At 44.1% G+C, this 24,487-nt stretch overlaps 1 protein-coding gene across 1 annotated transcript in view; it reads left to right on the top strand.

Moving 5' to 3' along the window:
• The window catches only part of NLGN2 (neuroligin 2), a 441,061-nt gene that overhangs the window by 382,094 nt on the left and 34,480 nt on the right, over positions 1-24,487 (top strand). The window contains exon 4 of the mRNA XM_086946145.1: positions 9,477-9,626. Within this exon, the coding sequence (XP_086802271.1) occupies positions 9,477-9,626 (150 nt within the window). The remainder of the gene's footprint in view (positions 1-9,476; positions 9,627-24,487) is intronic.

Here is a 24,487-nt window from a genome sequence, read left to right as displayed (position 1 = left end):
AGCCTAACCGAAGGGGTAAATGTTCCTGTGGCCCACCCTACCCAGTTTGGGCATTTACAAGATGGTGAAAGTCTCTGCCACATTAAACTTGGGCTGTGAGAGCTGGTGGTGTGTGGGAAGCATATCACGGTAATCCTAGTGGCCTTCCACATCTCATACTAAAATCCAGTTTGCAGCAGCCAGTGCGCCTATTATAAACCAAAGACAGAAGTCTGGTTTTACAGAAGCAGAGTTTTCTAGCAACCAGACAGTGGATACCCAGGAATTGTCTTGACAACCTGTTTCCTTCCTTTCAAGCACACCCCAAGTGTTATATGCAAAATCCAGAGACAGACGTCTAGTAGGACAAAAGTAGGGTTTCCCTGCAACAAAAACAGTAGATACATTTGAATTATCTTGGCCACCTGTGTCCTTCCTTTCACATGTGCCCCAAAGTGTGATATATAAACCCAGAAGGCCTGTCAAACAGCCTTTGACACTGAAGCAGGGTTTGACAGTGTAATGTCACAAAGGATGCTTACATTCCCCACCCTTCTGCTGAACTCAAAGTAGTTATCCCTGCCCATCCAGGCCAATCTGCCAATCACAATGACCTATTGTGTCACTCCTGATATGAATTTCACACCTTTTTCCACACCTATTCAAATGTTAATCCCTGGACAGAGACGTTAGAGAGCAAAATGCAAATTAGCCCCAATAACTTTAGGCAGTGAAACTGTAACTTTCTCAAAAATAATTTTCCTTAATATTTATTTTAAAAAACCTGACTTTACCATTGAATCAGATTTTCAATAATAATTGAATTAGTTGTTTAAACATTATTCTAGCTGGCTCCTTTCGGGAGATACAGTATTGCTAATATTACCGCCCAGTTTTTCTGTGTGGGCCAGCCAGCCTTCTTGTGAAAATAGATATGGGCTGCTAGTCACCATACTGACATGTTTACTTTTAATTTCTACTTCTCCTGTTTTAAAATTCCATTCACTCTACCTTGTGAGCAGCAAGGGTTGGCTTATGAATATTTAAAAGTAGGGGTTTTACCTGTCAAAAGGGTTTGTTTTGTGAGGTCGAATTATACTTTTTACACAGCTGCAGTCAAGCACTGTCACTGGAGTGGATTCCCCCATAGTTGCTTCAGTCCACTTGTGACATTTAACCTACAAATCCTGGGTACATATTGTACGCTATACTAGAGACTTATAGACAAGTTAAATATGCGTGTTAGGAGTATGCCTATTTTATCATGATTGAAGTGGGAGCACAGGCACTTTACTATTGGTTAGCAGTGGCAAAGTGCACAGAGTTCTAAAGCCAGCAAAATATAGAGTTCAACAAAAGGCAAAAAACATGTGATGACCACACAGTAAAGGTAGCTGTCCAATACCTCCGATATGTACTCTGGAGAATTTTGAAGCGTTTGTGGACATATCATTTACTTCTTTGTCTTTGTGTTTGAATGTGATATTCTTTGATGTGGGTGGGATAGTATTTGTAAAGGAAACACTGATTTTAAAAGTATGGGCTTTCACTTAATTAATGGAAGCTTGGATTTCAAATGTGAGGACCTCTGACATCAAATACAGCATTGATTTGAAATGTAAAATATTTTATTCTAGCTATTCCTCCATTGAAACAAAATCAAGCAGTTGTCTTGTTGTTCAACTTGCAGCATGTTCAGACTTTGATCTTAGTTAAATAGATGCAATGATTCATATTTTAATATTAGGACTTGGGTTCTCATGTTTATTCAGGAACTTTTGTTAGATCCCTGGGAGGTACTTTAAGAGTCTTGCTTTTTGGAGATGGTGTTCTGTAACACTGAGTATCATGTTTACTTGGTCTGGACATTAACTTTAAATAAGGATTTTCACATTGAATCTAAGATATTAACATTCAATTATTGTTTTGAGGGGTTGTGTCACAGTTGTGCTAAGCTGAGTTATTTGCGTTTTTGTTGAATTGCAATTTTAAGGTTTTGAGTTCAAAGTCCTAATTGTTGAGCTGTAAATCTTTCTTATTGAATATGCAGTATTTGGAGTTGGTGGTGTGTGATGTTTGATATATGTTTACTGAGGAAAACCATATCAGAGCTACAAAACATTAATAGACATACAGCGTAAAAGTGCTCCCGGCTACTGAGGCAAAAATGTATAAATGCAAAAAGTAGACCTTGTGTCACAGGGTGCGATGTCCTTGCTCTCATACTGTATATTTTTTATTAAAAAGGTGTATTTTTATTTTCATTTGGTACTTTTACAGGTTACAATGCAGGCAGATTGCATTTGATACTTAGGGCATTCATTAATTTGATGGCCTTTCAAATTGAATACGAAAGTTCAATTCAGACTGTTATACTCTAAAAAGTATACATTAACAGTTTTGTGTGTTCTTCAGTTGAGTAGAGGAATTCTTAAGGTTGAATTTGAAGTCTTTGATGTTGAGTGAGATGCTGAGTTGTGGATCAGTTGCAATTTCAGGTAGGACACCTTTTTCATTGAGTAAAATATCTTTGATACTGTGTTAGGAGCATCTTTACTGTAAAGCTTAATACCGTTCATAAAGTTTCTTTTTTATTTTAGGATGTCTTTTTAGTTGTTCCTTTGAGAAGTGACGATCTTTGATGCTGAGCTTAAAGTCTTTCGTCCAGTTAGCATCTCTGGCATTAAATATTGGGTATTTGTTTCCCAGTAGCTCTCCAGATCCTTTCAGTGTAAAGATCACTCTTGCAGTATTGCACAGGCTTTGGGCAGTTCCTTGATTTTCTAATGAACCTTTCATTGCTGTTGATTTTGGTAGGATGGCTTTGTGGCTATTTAGTGTTGATCGCTTTCTTCTTTCTATGTTTACAGTGTCTTTAAAACTAAGCTGGGAGTTTGATTTGTGGGGCTATTTGTTGCTGAAACAAAGGTTTTTCAGTTCCAGCAGGTGGTATTTTGTGTTGGAGACTGGGTCTTGAGGGTTCAGCTTAGGTTCTTGGGGGATTATCTGAGCTTCATTATTGTTAAGTAAATTTGTCTTAGATATGGAATTACATTGGATTAGATTTGGCTTTGGTTGGAGGTTTATAGTACTCAGGCACTGGACTTTATTCTCTAATTGGCAATCTGTAATATATAGGTGTGCACTAAATATTTGAGTTGTCACTTGAACAGACTAAGGGGTGGATATAGAGTTTGGTGAATGCGGGTTAGCTGCCAAAAAGCGGCAAATGCCCCGTATGCCCTATGTGTAGTGTATTGATGTCCTCACACTTAACAGGCCAGACAGCTAACAAAATCTGTCACCTCAGTAGTCTGCTTTTCTAGCATAATGAGCGTAGAATTATCCCAATCTCAGCCATGCTGAGCTAGGAAAGTGACAGAGCCCTTTTGCCATTTTCCAGCAAAGTCTTTAAACATAGGATTGGCACGTGCTATCCACACCAAGCTAAAAGGTGCAGGACCTTCTTATTGATTGCCTAGCCCCCAAGCAATGCAGAAAGTGCTTGATACTTATCAGCATCGGTACCCCAATGCTCGTCTCTCCACACTGAAGCACCACTACTGTCAGTGCAGAAACTCTTTCTCTGAATGTGCATGGAAGAGGACGGAAACACGTCTTAACTTATCATGTCCCCAAAATCAACACCAGAGTAAAGGTTCTACTTGGTTTAATTCAATCCAGTTACACTCACCACTGCAACAGGAATCAGTGGCAAGCTGCCACAAGAGTTATGTCCTAAAATGGTTAGCATCATTTGAACAGTAGAAACACTGCCGCCACCAATAACATATTAATTATTGTTCATTTGTCTCTTCATGGCATTCTACAGAATTATTTCCCTTCCTGGGATGTGTTCACAAAATTCTGCCTTATTATCAGTAAAGAAATTAACTTTATCACGGCAATTTCTTTCATCAACAGATAATATTGCCTTCTGGACAATGAACCCACGCTCTGGAAATTCTTTGAACGTCCCACTGAGCAGCCTGTGTGAAGACCTAAAAGCTAATGTTGTTACGCCTAAACCATTCTTCTAGATCTTTCATCTTTTCCTCCAACTGCTTATGCTCAGTCTTAGAGAGTTTTAAAAGCTTGTCAATACATCTCAGGCTGTCTTGAAGTATGACACCTCTTTCCTCAGCCTCTTCCCTGGCTGGTGAGTTCTTCAGTCTCATCAGTATATCATCTGTTTTGCATGCCAGAATACCAGTCTTGACAGGGACGGCAGTTCTTGGTCATGCTTGGTGAAGAGGCTACAGTTGAAGCAAGCCCTCGGGTATCAAGGTGGTCTCCACTGCCTAGCTGTGAAAACTTCCCTTTGTGGAGTCTGCACACTGTGACTATGCACCTAGTCCTGCAAAGGAAGAAGGTCCCATTCCCACTCTCTGTTGATCTCTGCAAACAGAGCATTACTAGCCCCTGTCCCACCACCTAAGAAGGTGTGATCGCTCATGACCTCCTGGCACCTGATTTCTAATAGAGTTACTACTCTCTCCACTACCAGTGGGACTTCATAGCCCTTCAAATGGAGCGTGAAGCATCTCTGTGCTGGGAGGGGCTTTGTTACTGAAGGGCCGCAAAGCTGCCAAATCAGAGAGGGGGTCTAGGGACCTCCTACTTGCCTCAAATTGGTTCTTATCTTTCTAGGATTGCTCTGGTAGAACAATGAAGGGTGTTTTAAATTTAAAAAAAGGTTTGAGTTTGGGCGGGCTGTCTTGTAGAGATGGGATACCCCACATAGACTGCATCCCTGGAGGTGGAAAGGGAGGGTGCTAGGCATCATTGGGAGAAGATGTGGCATAACAACCAGAGCTACTGACTTTGGAGCTGGGGAACCATGTTTGAGTTGCGGGTCGGCTTCAACATTTTGTGATCCTGGGCAAATCACCCAACCTTCCAGTGCATACCAAAAATGAATGTGTGCTTGCGTAATCTATAAAAGATGCTCATGTACAACGCTCCAATACCTTCGGGTCGAGGTTGTGCTATATAAAACTGCACACAAAAAATGTAGGCCAGGTGTTCAAGACTTCTCATCCAGGAAAAGGAAGCATGACCTAGAAGACTAGGAAGTCAATCACTCCTGCCTTTCCTTGCAGGGCACCACAGAGCCACACAAGAAGGCGATTCACCCCAGCTCTAAACGGTAAAGGCCACCTGGAGGCAGGCTACCCCGCATGCGCCTCCTCCCAGGAAACGAGGCAAGGATGGAGGAGAGCGGAAAGGAAACTCACCTACGAGTGTTCACAGCCCAAGCCCTTCCTTCCCGCCCACACCACCCACGCTCCCGCCGGCAGCGCTGTGGGGGGAGGGGCTGCCAAGTGGCGCCCCCTCTCACAAGCAGATGGTAAAGCACCTCCCACAGCCCCCACACTCCTCCTGCCCAGACCCCTGGGGTGTAGGGAGCCTCATGGCCGCCGCCAAAACCTTCTGTCTGCAAGAGAAGCATCGTCTGTCAGAAGAAACATATGAACCCCCCAAACAACCCCTGCAGAAAAGTAATTCAATTAAGAGCCTTCGCGGGAGCCAGCAGGCACACCTGTTCGGCTGGCGTCACGCGGCCCTCACGACTCACCCAAAAGGGTTGCATTCGCCTTTTTCTCCTTAGTTCTTGCTTTCCCGCGCCTTATAGAACATTCTGCGTGGCTCAGCGTTTCGCTGCTGAAGCCGGGGGATTTGGCAAGCAGTGGAGGGATATGAAGAAAATAAAAAGTGCCAGCATCGTCAGGAAACAGCTCGTCTTCTGCAGGGAAGAAAGGAAGCTCATATGTTTAGGAGTGTGTAGGGGTGAGGGAAGCTGGCGGCAGCCATCTTGGGTATCACACATTCACCCCATTGGCATGTCTATGTCGCGATAGCGCGTCTGTACCCATAACCAGCGATGTTTAAGGCATGGACAAAGTGGGCTCTGGCCCAGGGCCCCCGCCTTTCAGGGGGATCCCCGATAGATCAGCCTCTGTTCTCCCCACGGTCCTGCCCTGATGGCCTTGAATGGTTTGTAAACACAGTTAGTTTTAAATACCATGTTCCTTCAATTTATTTTAAATGCAGGTGATGTGTGGGACTCTATTGCAGACATTTTGCAGAGAAATCTTGTGTTTCTGCTTTTCAACATCATTCAACATATATTTAAAAAAGTTCATTTTAGACCAAAACAGGAGCTCACATAAGTGAAATTGCCGTGGATCGCAGAGATTATTAAACACACATCACTGTACCTGAATATTAGATGAAAACATATTTCGAATTTGAACCAGTCTGCCTGTGCACTGTCAGTGACCTGGCCAAAGAGGACATGCAAGAGCTGAAATTGGATCATAAATGCAAAGCTGCTCCCAAAAGGGGCCCTAAAATACGTTTTGCCCAGGGCCCCAAAAGCCCGTACGTCCCTGCCTATAACTAGAATACAATCCCACCTCTTATATTAAACGAAAAGCATTCATAAAAACTCACTAAGTTTTAGGCAGACTTTGCAGTTAATCGTCTTTCTCTCACCTCTGCAGTCTTTCTTAGGTCTGGCTGGAGCTAGCTTTAGGGCTTTCCTAGAGCTTATACATCCTGCTTTAGCATCTGATCTCTACTCAGCAGCCTTTGTGGTCCTTGCTTTATCCTGCCTGCCCCGCCTCCTCATCAGTTGACCTCTACTGCCTTTTCAGGGTCCACCCCAACTCTCTCAAACATTGAGTGACGTTTGATGTGCTCCAAAGAAACTCCCCATTCCAAAGCATGGGGCCCCGGTCCACCAAAAGAGAATTGGGGGAGTTCTCTCATACTGCATCAAAGAGAGCTACCTACTTGGGCCAAGCTCTGGCAAGGCATGAAATCCACTGCTGAAGGAAAGATAAGCTTGGCAAGCCGGCGTTCGCGGCTACACCCTGAGATTCAGAAATCCCCGACTGATCACACCCTCAGGGTGATCCCTTCCTTTTCAAGTTTAGATGAGCGGTGAAGTCTTTTTTTTAGGCCCAAATTAAATCTAACGTCTACCAACCCCATTGAGACCCTTATGTTGGGTGTCCAAAGTCGATCCTGGTGGCCAGATCAATTCCTGACTTTTAGGATAGCCAGCAACTATGTAATAAGTTCTCTTATATCCATCGTATGTGCATTTGTCCAACCGGTATATCCTGAAAATCCTGAAAGGACCCTGTGCCTCTGGGCCCAAGTGAAATCCCTACTCCGTGCACAAACCAGAAGTCTGTATCCATCAAACGGGACTTGTCGCACGTGGCCAATCCCCTGTGAGGGTACACAGGAGCGGAGAACCCTGCTGCTTAGGGTGGGTTGAGTTGAACAGCCAGGGCTTGTGTCCCTTCTTGGATTCCAACAGAGAGGATGAGTTCCAGAGGTGAAGGGGGGGTTGTTCCAGGACTTTGCAGCGAGGTAGGAGAAGGAGATTCTTCCACTGCTGCTTCGGCGGATGCGGGGTGTGAGCGAGCGAGAGGGAAGGACAGCGCGCAGGTGCCTGGAGGGTTGGTGGAAGTTCAGGCGCTGATTGGTGTAGGCTGGTCCTTGGTTGTGTAGGGTTTTGTAGGCATAGGAATTTACTCCATGTAATTTTCCCCGAAAAGAGTGAAAATCCCGGAACACTTTCTGGAGCTTGTACATGTCAGGAACGTATTAAAAGGCAATATACAGAGCAGATAGATGGCTTGAAAGGGGCGCATTGAAGCAGATAATGTCAGCTCTAGGACAGGCCTCCACAGTGCAATGAGTAGGGTCTCTAGGCGTGTACTACTACAGGGTCCAACACTACAATGTAAGACCTAGGCAGAGATGGTCACTGGTTTGGAAGAGGAGCATAGAAGCAGATACGTCATGCTCTTTGTAGGCCCCAGGAGGGCCGCCCCTCAGAGGGATGGCTGGGGTTGGTGGGTAGGTACTAAGCACTGCTGACAAGAGAGGGCGCCTGGAAGCGGATAGCGCCAGCTCCTTTGCAGGCCCCAGTAGGGCCGCCCCTCAGAGGAATGGCTGGGGTTGGTGGGTAGGTAAGCACTGCTGACAAGAGAGGCCGCCTGGAAGCGGATAGCGCCAGCCCCTTCAGTTCCTTTGCAGGCCCCAGTAGGGCCGCCCCTCAGAGGGGTGGCTGGGGTTGGTGGGTAGGTATTAAGCATTGCTGACAGGAGGGCGCCTGGAAGCGGATAGTGCCTTGAAGCTTCTTTGTAGGCCCCAGTAGCACAGGCCTCCACTGTGCGTCGGCCGCGGTCGGTGGGCGATGCATGCACAATCCCAGACGCGCCTCTCTGCTGGCAGCCCCCTCGAGGGGTCCGAGGCGCTCCTTCCAGCTGCCGACCCCCCCAGAAGCCCCCGGAGCCCCCAGAGCAGCCGCTCCTCATTAGCACGCGGCGGGTTCTAATTACTGCTCTCCGAATGCACCGGATTAATTAATCTTCCCGTTCCCATGGCAACGGAACCAGGATTAAGACAATGAGTGACCTGATAGGAAACAACAAGAAATGAGGAGGAGAAGCGCCACATTTTGTACTTCCATCTTCCTCCTTCTGGGGAGCGCGCGTGTGCGCGTGCATGGATGAGGGGGGGGGGGGACAGCGAGACCTGCTGGTGACCTCGTGCAACCCGGGCACGCGGCGTGCTGGTGTGTGGAGCAGAGCTTGTGAAGAGGCCACTCTCTGTGGGTCCGTGTCTGGCGGGGGGCTGGGGGGGGGGGGTACGAAGCTGGGGGATGGAGAGTGAGGTGGAGTTACCTCACTCGTGGCGTCCATCTCCCGCTCCATCATCTTTCCTTGCACTCAAACTTTCCCGCTGTACTTTCCATGTTGTCCCCATTTCTGTCTCCACCACTCATGACCCCCACTGTGATTTCACACTTTTATCCCTATGACCCATTTACCTTCTCAATGACGCACCTGCCCCCCCCCTCCCGCCACCCACCCACACTCTTGTCTTCCATTCCCTATTTATCATTCAATCAGTCCTGGAGTTGTAGAGCGCGCTAATCATCCAGGAGGGTATCCAGGCGCTAGGCTCAGGCTGCTTGGGACTTCAGTCGAAGAGTCAGTTCTTGAGTCCCTTCCTGTTCTGAATCCCTGGAGGGAGGGGGATGTCCTCAGGTGGATGGGTGGGGCTGGTCCAGGACTATCATCCTCCTTCCGTCAGTGTCCTTCACAGGCCCCTCTACTCCATGTCTAACTCTTTTCTCCACAACTTTTCACCTCCCCAACTTTTCTCATTCCTCTCCACCCTACTTCCACTCTCCACCGCAGTCTTCACCCTCAAACTATACTCTGCCCTCCTCTTCCGGATTTCTTCTCCCTCCCCTATTCTTACTGATTATCCCCCATTTCTTCTCCCCTTTTCCCAGCTTCTCCTTTCTCCATCGATCTCCTCCTATGCGCACGACTTCCTTTCTACATCTCTGTTCTATGTGGCCACCGCACACTTTCCAGTTTGTTGATTATGCCTACAGCCGCCTCATCCGATCAATCCAATCGAAGGATGTTCACGCCTCTTGTTCCTCTCTCTCCCCGCCACAGATATCCGCGACAGCGGGAAGAAGCCGGTCATGCTCTTCATCCATGGTGGTTCCTACATGGAGGGGACAGGAAACATGTTCGATGGCAGCGTGCTGGCCGCCTACGGCAACGTAATCGTGGTCACCATGAATTACCGCCTTGGAGTTCTAGGTAAGGCAGCCGCATAAGGCGGAAGGCCATCAGCTTAGGGAACCTGGCAACTTATTTTCTTTCTAGTGAAAGCGGCCATCTTGGAATGGGAGCTCTGCCAATAAAAACAGCAAGAAGTCACTGAGAAGGAAAAAGGTAGGTGTAATGAAGTTTATGAGACAAAACAATGGTGCTTAGTCTGGGGTAACAGAATCATAATCTGATGGTAACATTGACTAAAAGTCCCATGTCATATTAGGTCCTAGAGTGTTAAGCTGAATATGAAATATTCCCATTCCAAGATGGCCACTGTATTATTGCTTTTGTGTCTGAGAAGAGAGTACAGCCTCTCCTACATGCAACTTTCTTTTAATATTCGCAACTATCATGCCATTTTTTGTGATCATGTCTACTGGAAAGAATATACAGGTGGTCCTAAGGTGATGGTACAGGTTCTGCCTGCACAACATGGGGGTATGAGTACTAGGTCTGCAATGATGATACAGGACCCTGATTTTCTTGAATCTTCTCTGGTACCTGTGGTCGAGCACTCCAGTCCATCTCGAAGAAGGTAGTGTCAAGGGATTCAAACTAATTACAGTGTGACACAGGTTATCACAGTCAATAAAGATAAACGTCCACCAGAGATGTTAATTCTGTATTTTGCAGATGAATGCCGACTGGAGGCCTGCTGTTACGCATGGTGGGGCAGATTTATGTTGGACTTGCACCACGTTTAAGCTGCCGTTGCCATGGTGCGCCGCATTGTAAATGCGGCGCACCATGGGTGGCGGAGCTGCGGCGCACAATAACTGGCGTATCCCTGGGGATGCACCAGTTATAGTAAATCTGCCCCGGTAGGCTTATTCACAAGCGGCAAGTAAAAATAAGTGTTATCAGGAAAGTGCTTCACCTCGATGAGCTATGGTGGTGACTAATTCAACCCAAGCCACAAGTGGTGGATCAGCAGTCAAACGTGTAACACACTGGCACAAAACCCTGTGTACACCATACACTAATGTGTTGTCACAGGAACGTCAGCATAGACAGAGGACTACACAGTACAAGATACAACACACTGGTTTTCGCACAAACCTTACTATATACCCTTAGGTAACGAAAGAGTAGCAAAATGGTGGACGGTTGTGAATACTGGATGCCGCTAGCCCTTACAGTTTTCGAGTTGTGACTCCCAACAGTTCTAATATAGAGTAAAATGCATAAAAAAGATGGTAAAATACTTCATGTCTTATCTACAAAGTTGTGTCTGCCTGTGGGACAGCCTCCACAAAACCGCAAAATCGTAAAGAAGACACGTTTCAGGTCTTCAGATAATTCACTGCTGGGTACTGTGAGGTCAATAGGGAATGGACAAGTGTTACAAATGAATTGAATGTTTATTTATAAGTAGGGCTCCTGGTATTATGGTATTTTCTTTTTGAACACTTCCATCTGTATTTATCCATATGTTTTTTTGGGCCACCTTATTGGTATTTATCCATATTTATTTTGTGGTTTGAGAGTAAATGAAGTCGTAAAATGGTATATTTCCTCATATATTTAACTGATAAACATGCACTTATACTTTGATGTCTGTCCTGTTTTTTTTTTACAAATGAATCAGCCAAAAAAAGGCAAACACTTCACTCATAGGTAAACATGTGCCTGTATTTAGGGGGATCTCAACCTGTTTTTTAACTCCCAGCACTTTCCATCTGCTCAGCTGTTGTCTTCGAAGTCACGAAAGACAGCATGGAGAGTCACTCACAAGAAGAACAATTTTCAGCATTTTTTGATTGAAAAAGACAAAAACTGACAGGAAACATTTTGTTTTCTGTCTGTATTAATCTGTAGAAATCAGTAAAAACTGAAAAAAACTGTTGAATCACTGGATAACAACTCCATATGTAACATCTCCAGGGCCGGACTGGCCTTAGCGAGCACCAGGCATTTCTCCGGTGGACCGGAGGGGTGGGGGCTGGTTTTGTGCCCATGGTGGCCGGTTTGGTTGCTGGGAGCCAGTTTTGCAGCAATGTTGTAATATCAGCCCCCTGTAACAAAAGTGAGAGCTTCTTGCTACCACACCTGACACACAGGCATAATTGTTGTATTTTGGTAAATTTGTGTAACAAAATTTACGCAGAACGACTGAGATTATACCATTATGCCACATCCAGTAAATTTGGAGAGACATTTTAATGTGAGATATACCGTTCGGGTAATTTTTGAACGCAAGCAGCATTTCAGGTAGATTTTATTGTATCCAAGTGTACAGTTCAGGTAATTTTTGGGCACGCAACTACAAATCTGAATGCAAGCGGTAGTGCTTTGAATGCAAGTGACCGGAAAGGAACTCAAAATCACATTTCAGACTGTTTGGGTGATTTTTGGAGTATGAGATGCATTTAGCTTAATTATGCATAATTTTGCATGGTTTTATGGTGATTTTGCATAATTACGCTACAGCAAACCGCACAACTTTCACACACCTCTTATTAAAATTATGCACTCCATCAAGTCAGACTTGCCTCACACCCCCTGCCCCCACCACATCTTCAGACTGTGCCAGACTGCTTTAGCTCCTGCCTGCTTATCTTTTCGACCTTTTGCTGGCATCCACCAATTTTACCTCAGTCTGGAAACTTACACACGTTCTACCCTTTCCTGAAAAAACTTTCAGAAGACCCTAGCACTCTGTCTTACTATAGACCAATCTCCATAGTGCCCTACACAGCTAAAGTTCTGGAAAAGTGAATTAGCAAACAGGTGTCCAGCTTCCTTAAAGCTGACCTCTTACTAGAACGATTTAAAGTCAGGATTCAGGACTGCTCAGATCACTGACCCTGCTCTTCTTGCAGCTTCTGATGAAAAGCGGTACAAAAGGGGGTGGTGATGGACGGAGCATCCGAACCAATCAAACACTCACACCTAGTCAAAAGATCTGGGTTTAATCCATCACCGTTCTTTAGCCCACTCTGCCACCCCAGTTCAGACATGGCTATATGCAAATCAGTCTGACCCTGTGCCTCATGGGAACAGTCCAGCCCGAACTGCCAAGCCATGCCTTCCCTGGACCGGAAACAAGCCTCCGAGGACCGGTTTCTGGCATTCCAGCCGTCTTCAGCCTGGCTTGCGGGAATCCAGTGGCAAAGTGAGCAAGGGACTGATGAAAAACGGCACAACCTGAATCAGGGGACCTTCACTGCCCTGATCCTATTAGACCTGTCGGCGGCCTTCGACATGGTGTCACATGCCACCGAGCTCAAGTCTCCACAATCATGGCCTATGCTTGTACGCCCTCACTTGGCTTCAGTCCTTCCATTCCAGTTGCTCTAAGCCTGTCTCATGCTTTCCCTGTTACACACTTCACAAGCCTCCTGCAGACCCCCTCAGAGCTCCACTTTAAGCGTTGTGCTCTTTAACATATACCTACACCCTTTCTCAGGCATCATCGGATCTCTTGGCTTTGAGCTTGTATTCTACGGAGACGACACTCAACTCGTCATCTCTATATCCATGCCATTACCGGTGGAACTCCGACTTGCCCCCTCTGAAGGGATTTTTAGGAAAACATTGAAATCCTGGTTGTTTGGATCCAGTTAAAACCCTACGTAGGTGCCATTCTTCTTTATTTGTGGCCAGCCTCCTAGCGCTGGGACACTTCTTTAGAAGCAGCCATACACTTTGCAAGTGGCATTATTATTATATCTGATGACATCATCACCTCTCAAACCATCTTTAATTTGTGCACGCTTGGAGTTGTCAGCTGAATGAGAAACCATTGACTAAAACTAAACCGCAACAATACCCAGGCGGTCCTGTTCAGCAGAAACACGATGCACTGGTCTGAAGATTGGAGAGTTAGGCCCCACTCGCCTACTGTGGATACTTTGTTTGATACATGTCCTTGTGTCTTGCCCACCATCTGAGGTCCACTCCCTTTGTGCTCGTACCAGAGCATGCATGAGCCATGAGCAAGTGCTTGCATCTGTTTAATGGCCGATGCTTTCATCGCCATTACGACTGGTGGCAACCAGCAATCCTGTCTGGTGTGATCCATACTCCATCTTCAGTGGTTCAGTGTCATTATGACTTCAGTGGAGCCTAGAGTTGGGGGTCTATGCATCAGTGGTGAGTGGCATGCAGTGTGGAGGGGAGCGAAGGTTGTGCTCAAACTCGCCTGGTGTGCGATGTTCTACAGCATGCCGCTAAACCACTGTTTTTGCACGTTGGCGGAGAATAAGTGCAGCCTGGGGTCTGATTTGGTTCCAGCCTGCAGCCGGTGGCAGGACCAGTGGAGTGCTTAACGAGTCAAACACTGAACCACATTCAAACTAGGAGATTTACAGCACTCAATGAAGAACCTTCTTGAGGAAGAAAACCCAAATAAACAAGGCCAACTGAGAGGAAAATTCACCCAGGAGAATCCACTTTAACCACAGAATGGAAACTTGATCGCAAAGACCTCCTCAGAGACCATCAAAATCTGCAAGGCACGCACTTAAAAAGAAACACCCTCCAAGTCAACGGGATACGAAGGACCCAAGCCTGGAAATCGAAATGGCGGTGTCCCTATATAGCTCAAACACAACAAAATAAAGAGCAATCTATCACCAATAACAAAGACCTTAGCTTGAGACTTACAAAACAGCACCCAACCCTAGAGTGTTTTGAGTTAGCAGGGTGACTGAGAAAGGCATGTGATTACTCATGTCTGCAAAAATGTATTTCAGTCATTAATACTTAAAAAACTGTAATAATAACTTGATGACCATTATTACTACTTTTCTCGAAAGAAATACTGTTCCAAATATATTAAATTCAGTGACAGGGACTCTATATATGGCTATGAGCAGATAAGATCTAAAGAGATATAGGATGGACATCAAGGAAACACTACCTCGCTGGCTACCTCCTTTGATAATTCTGACTTATTAATCGAACTGGATAGGCTTTCAGCAAGGCAAGCTTTACAAAATTCACTTCTTTCAAAAGAAACTAAAGCTTTTTAATCTTCGCGCGGATCAAAACGCCATCTAACTAATAGATGAAGACAGCACTCACCAGCTTATTCAGTGCTAAATGCCCATGGGACCCGTACGCTCAGCGCTAACTAAAATATCCGATAATCTCTTAAAGCAATCATTACTATTAACAGAACAAGTGCCACCATTAAAAAAATTAAACATAGAATTAAAAACTCGACAGCAAAATTCAAAATCTGTAGAAAAAATAGAACAGATGTTAAAGTCCTTTGAATCAGGCATTATTAACACCTTGTGGGTGGATGATATTACCAATTTGTTACAGTTACTCCCAAGCAAAACTGGGGTAGTATTTATCGAGCCAAAGACCCCAATTCTCCCGGGAGAGGAGTTGGCCTAAGGGCTAGGGCGCTCGACCTCGGACCTGGAGGAACCGGGTTCGAGTCTCGGTAATGACGCTAAACATCCTGTGATTCTGGGCAAATCACTTAATCTCCCCGTGCCTAACAAAAATGAATGTGTGTCCTCATGTAACGTAACTGGTGCTATGTAAATAAATGCCTATACATACATGTAAGGTGCTCTGATACCCGATTCAGGCCAAGTTTGCGATATATAAAACTCTAAAAATAAATACAAAATCAACCTATTAAGGATATAAAACTATTTTTCCATGCAGTATTTATCTACCCATAACCGGGCCCAAGAAAACATCAAAAGATTTGGCTAGCAAAAAGAGAGTTATCAGCACAAATACATAATTCACAAAAAAAAAGAAAGTCTACCCTAAAAAGTATTGACATCTGTCGGTCAAATTAAAAAACTGGTTAACGTCCATATAGATACTGAGATACCCATGAGGGATTTCAGCCCTATATAAGCAAATGCTCATTAAAGAAATGAAGAAATGTAAATGCAAATCTATTCACAAATTAAGTGAAATTAAAAACAAATGTTAACGAATAAAACCATCACAAGTTTTTCTCAACATTTGACCAGACAAAACTGAGTAAAATGAATGATTCTATCAGACCATATTAATTTAACCTGCACAGGCAACAAAGAGCTCTCTCATGACCGGATGCAAGAAAGAAACTCAGCATCAACACATAAGAAAAGTAAGCCGATACCAACTTCAAGTCAAGTGGTCGCCAAAGACCAAATGTCCCAATAAATGTTATCGAGAAGCAAGATATTAATGAGTTATCAGAACATTTAGCAACCTTCACAACCGACATAGTGAAAAATACAACTGATGGCCTCTCACTCCTTGTGAAGGCGCTTTCAACATCGACACAAATTTGTCCAAACCCCAACAAATGAAATGATTACGCCATAACTAATTTTAAATGCAGAGGACGATATGGATCAAACAAAAACACCAGAGAGGCTAATACAATGTCTTTCACAACAAATGGGACATTAGGACCACAGAAGGAACTTTGAGTAACAAGCAAATTATCTCCCTCATGATCTGAGAATGGAATCAACCACAAAAGTGTATCAATAATTAATAACCTCAAAGCATTAAATTGAATTTATGCAGACTATACAAATCCGAAGGAAAACATTTCATTTAAAATTGTCAAAACATCCTAAAATTATGGAGATTTTTTCCTGAATTAAAATATATGAATTCCAGTGGAGTTGTTAGTGTGAGGTTTATGCAAGGCAATAATCCTAAAAAATAAATAACTCGTACAGCTTGGGCAAGAGAATTAATTACAGCAAAAATCTGGGTGAGGCAGGAAGATCTGGCCGCATGGGGAATCATAGTCTCACAAGTCGCAAAACGTAAATATCCGAATATGTTAACATAAACAGATCAAGGTAATTATTAATCCGTTTTTACATAATCATTGAATAAAATAATTTATTTTAAGGAACCAGAGCACTTAAGCGCAAATGAGCTTGACAATTCGAAAATTAGCCTTATCAAAGATTTGTCTACTGAACAACATTTATTTACTCCAGTCACCTTTGAACAATATTGTACAAATAATTTCAATTTCCCTTGTAAGCCCTAACATCTGTCAGAGGCAGAAAGCATTCAAAATGATCTTTTGATCTGCTCATGGAAAACGTATGGTATTAAGGGACAAATTAATTTTAGCAGTGAAAACATACATAGTGAGAGATTTTTTAACGCCGGCTATTGCTGAAAATGATCGCCATGCTAACGCATATCGCAAGGGCGATAATTATTCCAGCGATAGCAGTGTTTTCCATGGAACATCCCTGGAATCAGCGATGTTCCATGGAAAACGGGGATGACCTTGCTGAGACGACCGTGTGGTCGTACAAGCATAATCCACCCCAGTGTAAAGTATAGGTAAGTCAGCATTTTATCAAACGTTAGGTTAGGTTTTCGCCAAAAATTAACGTCTGCTAAAATACGTGGGACTCCTTGTAAATATTGTGATGTGCACATCAGCGATAATTTACAAGCAGTACTGCCCAGTGACGCCAACTTTGCATCTCATTGGAGATGCAAAGCGAGGCATCGGGAAAACAGGTGCTAACATGCGCTAATGCATGTTAGCACCCACTTGTAAATAGGGCGATAGTTTTATCTCCGCTTTTTTGGCTTTTAAAGCCAAAAAAGCAGAGATGAGGCCCTTGTTGATATGCCCCGTAATAACGAGCGGTAAGATGCCACCATTTTGGAACGTTCACTCATTCACAAAAAGGGGTTAAAAAGCAATCCTAAAAATTATCGGCTCGTAAAACTCCTTGATGCAGAATGCAAGATATTTGGAAAATTATTATTGAATAAATGATCCAATAAGGTCAAAAAAAGAAGTCTTTTGAGGTTAAATCAAACCGATTCCAGGAAGGATGCTCCAACATTGATGACAACATAACCCTTATATTATCAGCACTACATAGACTATGTAGCACAGCCTTTGACAAAAAATTATCAAACTGGGAAATAGATCAATCACGTTAAAATTTTTTATAGTTTTACATAACGACACCTAGCTAAAAATTAAACTTTCATGTAAGATCAATATATTGCCCAAGATGTATGTGCACAATGGGTTAAAGCAGGGATGTTTTTAAGCAGCAGTCTTGTTTTCACGATATATCTCTGACGGAACATACTCTTTAGATAGACCATAAGGTTTATCACCAAAATTAGGGAACCCAGCATTCACCCATTTAGCTCACGCCACCGATTTCTGTAGCTCCAAATGATCTACAATGAGAACATTTCCCGGCTGAACAATTTTAATTCTGATAATGGATTAACTTTTAATTTAGCGAAAACCAAATTTATGTCCTTTAGCAAAACCAATTCAATTCAATATTTATTAAGATTTGAAACTCCAATAAGGTCCACATAAAAAGATACATATAAATTGTTACCTAAAATAGAATAAAACTTGGAGAGGCGCATTAGTGGCAACAGCTACATATACAGCTACCTATACAGATTTTTCAATACATAGTCACTTCAGCAAATAGAGTTTGAGATTAACAGCAAGATGATTGAAGTAACATAACATATCCCGAATTGTGCAAAAAGCATTTAAGTAGCAGCAAATTCATGTGCTAAATACATTTAAAAAATCCGGCTTCAGCAGAAAGTTAACTTGAAAATACAACAAGAGAAAAGGGATAACAAAACATATCCTAACATGTGCTACAAAAGCAGTTGAATTACATCAGATTCACGTGCAAAATACAATCCAAAATCCAACTTCAATGGAGAATAAAGCTTTAAAATAAGCAACGAGAAAATAGGCAAAGAGCTAGACATACCCCAGTTGTGCAAAGAGCCGTTAAGAAGTAGCCAAAACTTGTGCAAAATATTATCTGGAAAAGGAGAGAATATTAGGACTCCATAATATACAACAGCCACAGGGGAAGCAGCTTGATTACAAATTATATATCAGAGATTAACATATATACATAACCTCCTTAAACTACAAAATATTATCTAGAAAAGGAGAGAATTTTAGGACTCCATAATTGTACAACAGACACAGGGGAAAACCAGTAAACAGTTAGACTGGAAATTAGGAAAAGCAACCATGGATCAAGTAAAAAAAATGCTACTACCTGGGAATAACCATGGACAACAATCTTTCCTGGATTGATTGCATCTTCCTATGAAAGCAGAAATTAAACCGCATTAACAAATCATTGAAACAAATTGCAAAAATCTATTGAAGAGCTATCAGTCCATCCATTCCTGCCTTGAAGTCCAAGCTCATTCCTTTGCTTCTATACGCATCACTGACACTGAACCATACAAGAGTCGAGTAGCTGAATAAATGTATAAGCAAAATATATGATCTTTATTAAATGTCCGTACCTCAATGCCACACTGCAAACTCAGACTTGAATTTAAAACCAACATATTGCGGCAACAATCAGCAGTATCCATGATAGTCATAGAGCCAATGAGGGCACTTTTAAATTGTCAATCTTGAGGAAATTCAATTTATTAAAAACCTTGAATTAAAGCCAGTTAGCATCAAAAAGACTATTTAAGAATACACCCTTCCGCAACTTGACTTGTTTATTGGAAATAATCGAATGAAGCGTAAACAAGTGATAAAAAAAATTTGTGGAAAAATAAATGAAAGAAAGACCTATTGATATTGATGACAAACAGACGCTCAGAATTGACAAAAGCTTCCTGTTTAGTGGCAAGAAATGAATATGTAGACTCAGACCTGAAGGCAGCAGAAAAGATGAAATATCTAATATTCAGATGACACTCTATTCCACTGAGACAGTAAAAGGGACCTTGGAATTCTTGACATGCTCTTTCAAGAGGATACCGCCTATGAGGTTTTAAGGAGGACCCTTTGGAACATATCTGTTAGAGCAATGGAAAACAATATCTGCAAGACCCATTTTTAGAAGCAAGTATAAGAACAAGTGAGGAGTCAACCAGGTGCAGTTTTACATTGCAATCTAGTTTTTTTTATTTGCAAACTTATTAAATTCTTGTATTAGATAACTTTACTTGTTTTTAATCAGATCAAACACTGGTATAAATTTCCTCTCAGACTTTGCGCTGCCAACTCCTTACTGGGGCTATAGGAATTTACCTGTTTGCGTGATGGCGCACCTTTCATAAAGTGCGCTGGGCACAAACAGGGACAGTTTGCCATATTCCAAAGAATGCGCTGCCCCCGGAGCAGTCGCAAAGTTGCACTGCCCTCGGGATTGTACATTCAAGTGAAATATGGAGCAGCTGCTTTAAGTTTCACCTGCCACCTTTACTTTGAAGGAGGGGGAGAGATCCCGTACCGGCGGGTGCAGTGAGTGACTCCATCCGCTTGCAGAGGAATGTCTGGTGAAACCCCTTTATCCCCTCCAGAGGGCTGCCTTTGAAAGTGTAACGCCATTTTGTGGCACACTTTCAGTGCGCCTCCTCAGGGCATGTTTACCTCTGCAACCAAGTCCCTAAAACGGCACAGAGGCATGGTGATTCCTGCATGTGCATAGGCCCACACCTCCATGCAAATGAGGGAACGTCCTCTAATGATAGCGCTGGATGTGCGCCAACGCTGTCAATATTACTGAAGAGGACGCACAAGCATCTGTGGCCCCTTCTGTAGTACCATTGTGGGGGACAATGTATAATATGGCCCCAGGACTTCAAAAACAAACTTAAAACCTGGCTTTTCTAATTCTAGGTGTTGAGACTTATGTTTTTCAAAAGCCAAGTTTGCATTATCTGTTTGAAATCTCGGTGGTGGCTAATCGCCCATATGTTCTTAGATCGGGTGTGACATAGTTTGACCGGTGATATCCATAAGGATCATCGACCTATAAGGTTTCACTTGAAAAGGAGGTGTTAGCATACTCAATCTAAGGTTTCTCCTTTGAGTGTAAAGATAGAATTTAAATTGGAGAATAAGTGTTCCAGTGCTATGGATTGCCTCAAGGGCAGATCCGAGGTCTTTGAAGGATATTTTTGTGACTGGTGGTCACTGCAGAGACCCATGTGGTCACTTCTGTTTCGGCCAAGATGGTGGTGGCATTGTGCGCTCAGTGGAGTCTGTGGATCAGTTTTGTAAGCCTGACATTGAGGCAATTGGCCTAATGTTATTTTGAGAGCACTAGGAAGGTTGAGGCTTGTACCCTATGGTGATAACCCAATTAGAAGAAAACCTTCGTAGCGTGCTCATGCTGCTGCAGACGCTTCCATCGCATTGTTGACCAGACTTGCACGTGAGAGTTCGGAGTCCATCGTAACAACCATCTTCTTTATGGTCATTTGAGAGGAAAAAATGCTAGAACAAGGGCACACTTAGTGAGTGTGAGCAGCCGCTCGCTATTTGTGTTCCACGGAATTACTCTCCTTGTGTAATTCCGCATGATCTCGAAGAATTCTTAGGCAATTCCGCATCATTACGCTACACTGAATTATGCGAATTACGCACACCCCTGGTTAGGACACATTTTGTGCTAAAATATAGTGTTAAATGACAAACATGCATTTCGCATCATTTCACACAATTTTTCTGAAATTCTGCTCAATCATTTAACAGTAAACTACGAAAATTTTGGTCACTGCTAAGGGTACCAGGAAAATCCAGAGGCCAATATTCCATGACTTACCTGTTGCAGAGAGTTTTTCTGTTCTGGATTTCCTAGTAATTTAATGTGCATGCTCTAGTGCCCTATTCTCTTTCCAAAGACAGGCTCTTTCTGCTTCTACCTCACTTTAAATCACTGTTTATTCTCGCCCAGCTAGAGAACTATTACCTGTGAAGGAATCTACAAGTCATTCCATCACACCCTCTTCTGTTTGACATTTTCATCAGTCTTCGCATAAAGTTACCTGAATGGGGGAGGCTGAGGAATCGGCTGCTGAGCCACCATTCTGCCAGCCCATCCTGGTCGGAGGGCGCTTGTCTTCCAAGACGAGAGAGATGGAGGAGCCTGTGCCCATGTGAGCTGCAGCCAGAGGCCTGCCCATCGCCTTTGGCTCCTGTGCCAGTGCTTAATTTGTAAAGAAAGTAAGTGCCAGGGCCCTCACCATGAGGCCATTGCAGCTTGCTCCACCCATTGCCCCTGCCAGCGCTGCCAATGACAGTGCCAACACAAGCACAACCCTCGCACTTCCACAAGTGTGAGAACTCAGACCATTCCAGTCATTTTTAATGTCTACTGGATTAATAAACTAACGTTGTGTGCTCATCTCTAAATTAGACAATCAGCGCCTCCATGTGGCAGACTCTCATATGATCTGGTGTTGATAATTAAGTGCTGGTGCCGAGCACCAGAAACCACTGGCTCAAATTAGGCACCGTCCTTCCCTGAAAACAGTCCTTTATTTCCAGAGCATCTCCTTGCCTGTCTGTCTCTGGGTTAATTACTGCCAATCTGGCTAGTTTCCTGATGTACTGAACAATTTAAAGGCTAGGACGGTGGACAATCATGCTAGATACATTTTTTCTCAAAGGCCTGAAGAATGGAAGTAGTACCAGCATCCCTTGGCTGTTAAAAAGATGCAGTAAAATCTGAATCCAGCTTAACACCAGAGGTCCCATAAAGTAATCACAGTTCCTAAAGGATGTTTTGGGGTTTTTGAAGCAGGTCTTGGAAACCAGAAGTAGAATATCTACTTCATCTTCTTGTCTTGAGTATCTCCCCAAGGACTTTGGATATGGCTGCCTAACATTCCTTGCTGTCAGCAGCTGCTTTCAGCTGTTTAAAAAAAAAGATATTCACATTTTGTAAGAAATTGACAGAATGACAAAATAGTTCAAAAAGGGTGACATCCTAATGAATGCTGAGGAACATCAGGTGTATGAAAATAATCAATTTCGGGATACCCATACACTTGGAGTTCCTAATGCCACAAAGCTCCAGGGATCTGCAAAACTAGGGCAGTGGAGGGGGCTTCAGTCATAGGGCAGAGCAGGGAATGGATAGGAATGGTGCAGTGCAGTAGTGCCGGTGTAAGGTGCAGCGGTTTCTTCTGTCGAGTGAGCAGAAACACTTCCTGGAGTGTTCCCTGGCAGTAAGGATCCACCATAAATTTTCTGTCTCACGTTTGATGTCTCTTCGAAGTACTCTGTGCTCTAAGGGGGCAGGGCACCGCGCAGAACAGATAATTCAAGAATTATTGCATCGAATAGCGATTGCCGCAGCACGCAAGTGCCAAAGAGGCAAAATCAAAGAGTAATTGGGACTGGGAAAGGCAGTCGGTGGGCTTAGGGGGAGTATCATAAGCTCAGTAATGAACAGGACCACAAAACAAAAGTGCGGCTGGGCTCATATTTTCTTAAAACACACAGAGCGACGCGGCTACGGATGCACAAGTGCCATTAATGGTCAGAGAAGGTGAAATAATTATGGAAACACCAAGAGATGGCTTTGAGGATGACAACCATTTGAAGTCAAATGTTTGTTCCACCCGTTCGTGATGCTTTTTTCCTGTTCGCAAACTCTGTTTGCGTGCTCGGGGAGAAATATCTTGCAAACATGCATTTTGAAAGCGGGAACAAGCAAAAAATTCTGCGAAGCAGCGGATCGCGGAATTTTATGCACTTCCGCGTTCTCTGCGGAACGCGAAATTCTGCAAATTCCGCGAGCGGAACGGAATTTACCACCCAGGCCTACTAGAGAGCCAGGAAGGGTGAAGACAGTGTGCAGCCCCCAGAGTAACCACAAGAGGAGCATTGTAGGGAAGGGCAATAGTTTTGGCTTTGATATTGTAGAATCTTTCCTAGAGCTTTGTCAATACTTACAGAAGAGGTACATTATGAGCAGCAGCACTGCAAGCTTCCATCACCAGAAGAGGTGAAGCACAGCCGGCGTCAGTGTAAGCTGGCTTCTACTCACAGGACAGGACGATGCATGGGCAGCAGCTATTCAAGCTCACCTCTCGTAGAAGTGGTGCGGTACACTTCCTAGCGCGTCTCAGGCCCTATACGGCTTTTTGATCCCTGAGACGTTTCATGCTGCCGTGCAGAGGTTTGCTGCAATGCATGCGCTTCTGGTGGAGCTCTTGATGCCTATGGCGCCACTGCTGCTCACCCTACCCCAGGCCCATGCGCTGCCCAAGGTTCATGATAGACACCCCAGCAAGAAGCACGAGATGCACGTTGCGCAGCTCAGCATCATGGTCTTCTGCATCCACACAACGTCCCAGCACCAGTGACACCACTTGGGGGTTGGGTGCCATGTGGTCGGTAGGCTACGGGTGATCACGAGCCAGGTAGAAGTCGGTATACTGTAGGTGTGACATGGCAGAGACTGGCACTGAGCACCACAGAGGAGAGATTCTGTCCAACTATTCAAGTTCATGACATTGGTGGTGCTCCGCTGCTCTGTGCTTGCTTCCTGCTTAGCTTTTCCCCTTACCACTCCACTGTTCACGCCCCCCATCGAGCGGTCATATAACAGTAGCATCCTTCACAAGAAGCAAACACCAGCAGGTCCTACTCCGAGAACCACACAAAACCGCAGACCTGGTGGTGACTTCTACCTTTCTAGAGTTCCAGTGCATAATGAGCCCTCCATGGCTCCACCTCCTCGTCCTGGGCCCATGGATTGTGCCAGACTCCCAGAGAACAGACATCTCAGGAGGTCAGACTGCTTCTTGGTGCTATATACCTCAGGCACTACATCAACCTCAGCTCCGGGTAGGGCGACTCAGAGCTCTGACGAAAGAGGGACGGCTGAGAGCCCTGAGGAGCATCCAGAGGGCTGGCGGCAGCACTGGGAGCCTTGTTTGGGCCATTGAAAGTGTTATGAGGTCTGGAAAGTGCGACCACCACGGTTTCACAACTCCAGAGGGAATTCTGTCACCGCCTCGAATGCCGTCGCTTGGTTGGTTGAGATGTCCTGCTTGCTTCTTACAAAGTGACAGCGCATCAAATACATTATTCATTGTGCCGCGGGGCATGACATGCCCTATAT

Source organism: Lissotriton vulgaris, chromosome 12 (genome assembly GCF_964263255.1).
Source record: "Lissotriton vulgaris chromosome 12, aLisVul1.2, whole genome shotgun sequence".
Lineage (NCBI taxonomy): Eukaryota > Metazoa > Chordata > Amphibia > Caudata > Salamandridae > Lissotriton > Lissotriton vulgaris.
The sequence above is the reverse complement of the archived record's forward strand: the minus strand, read 5'-3'. Positions and strand labels throughout refer to the sequence as shown.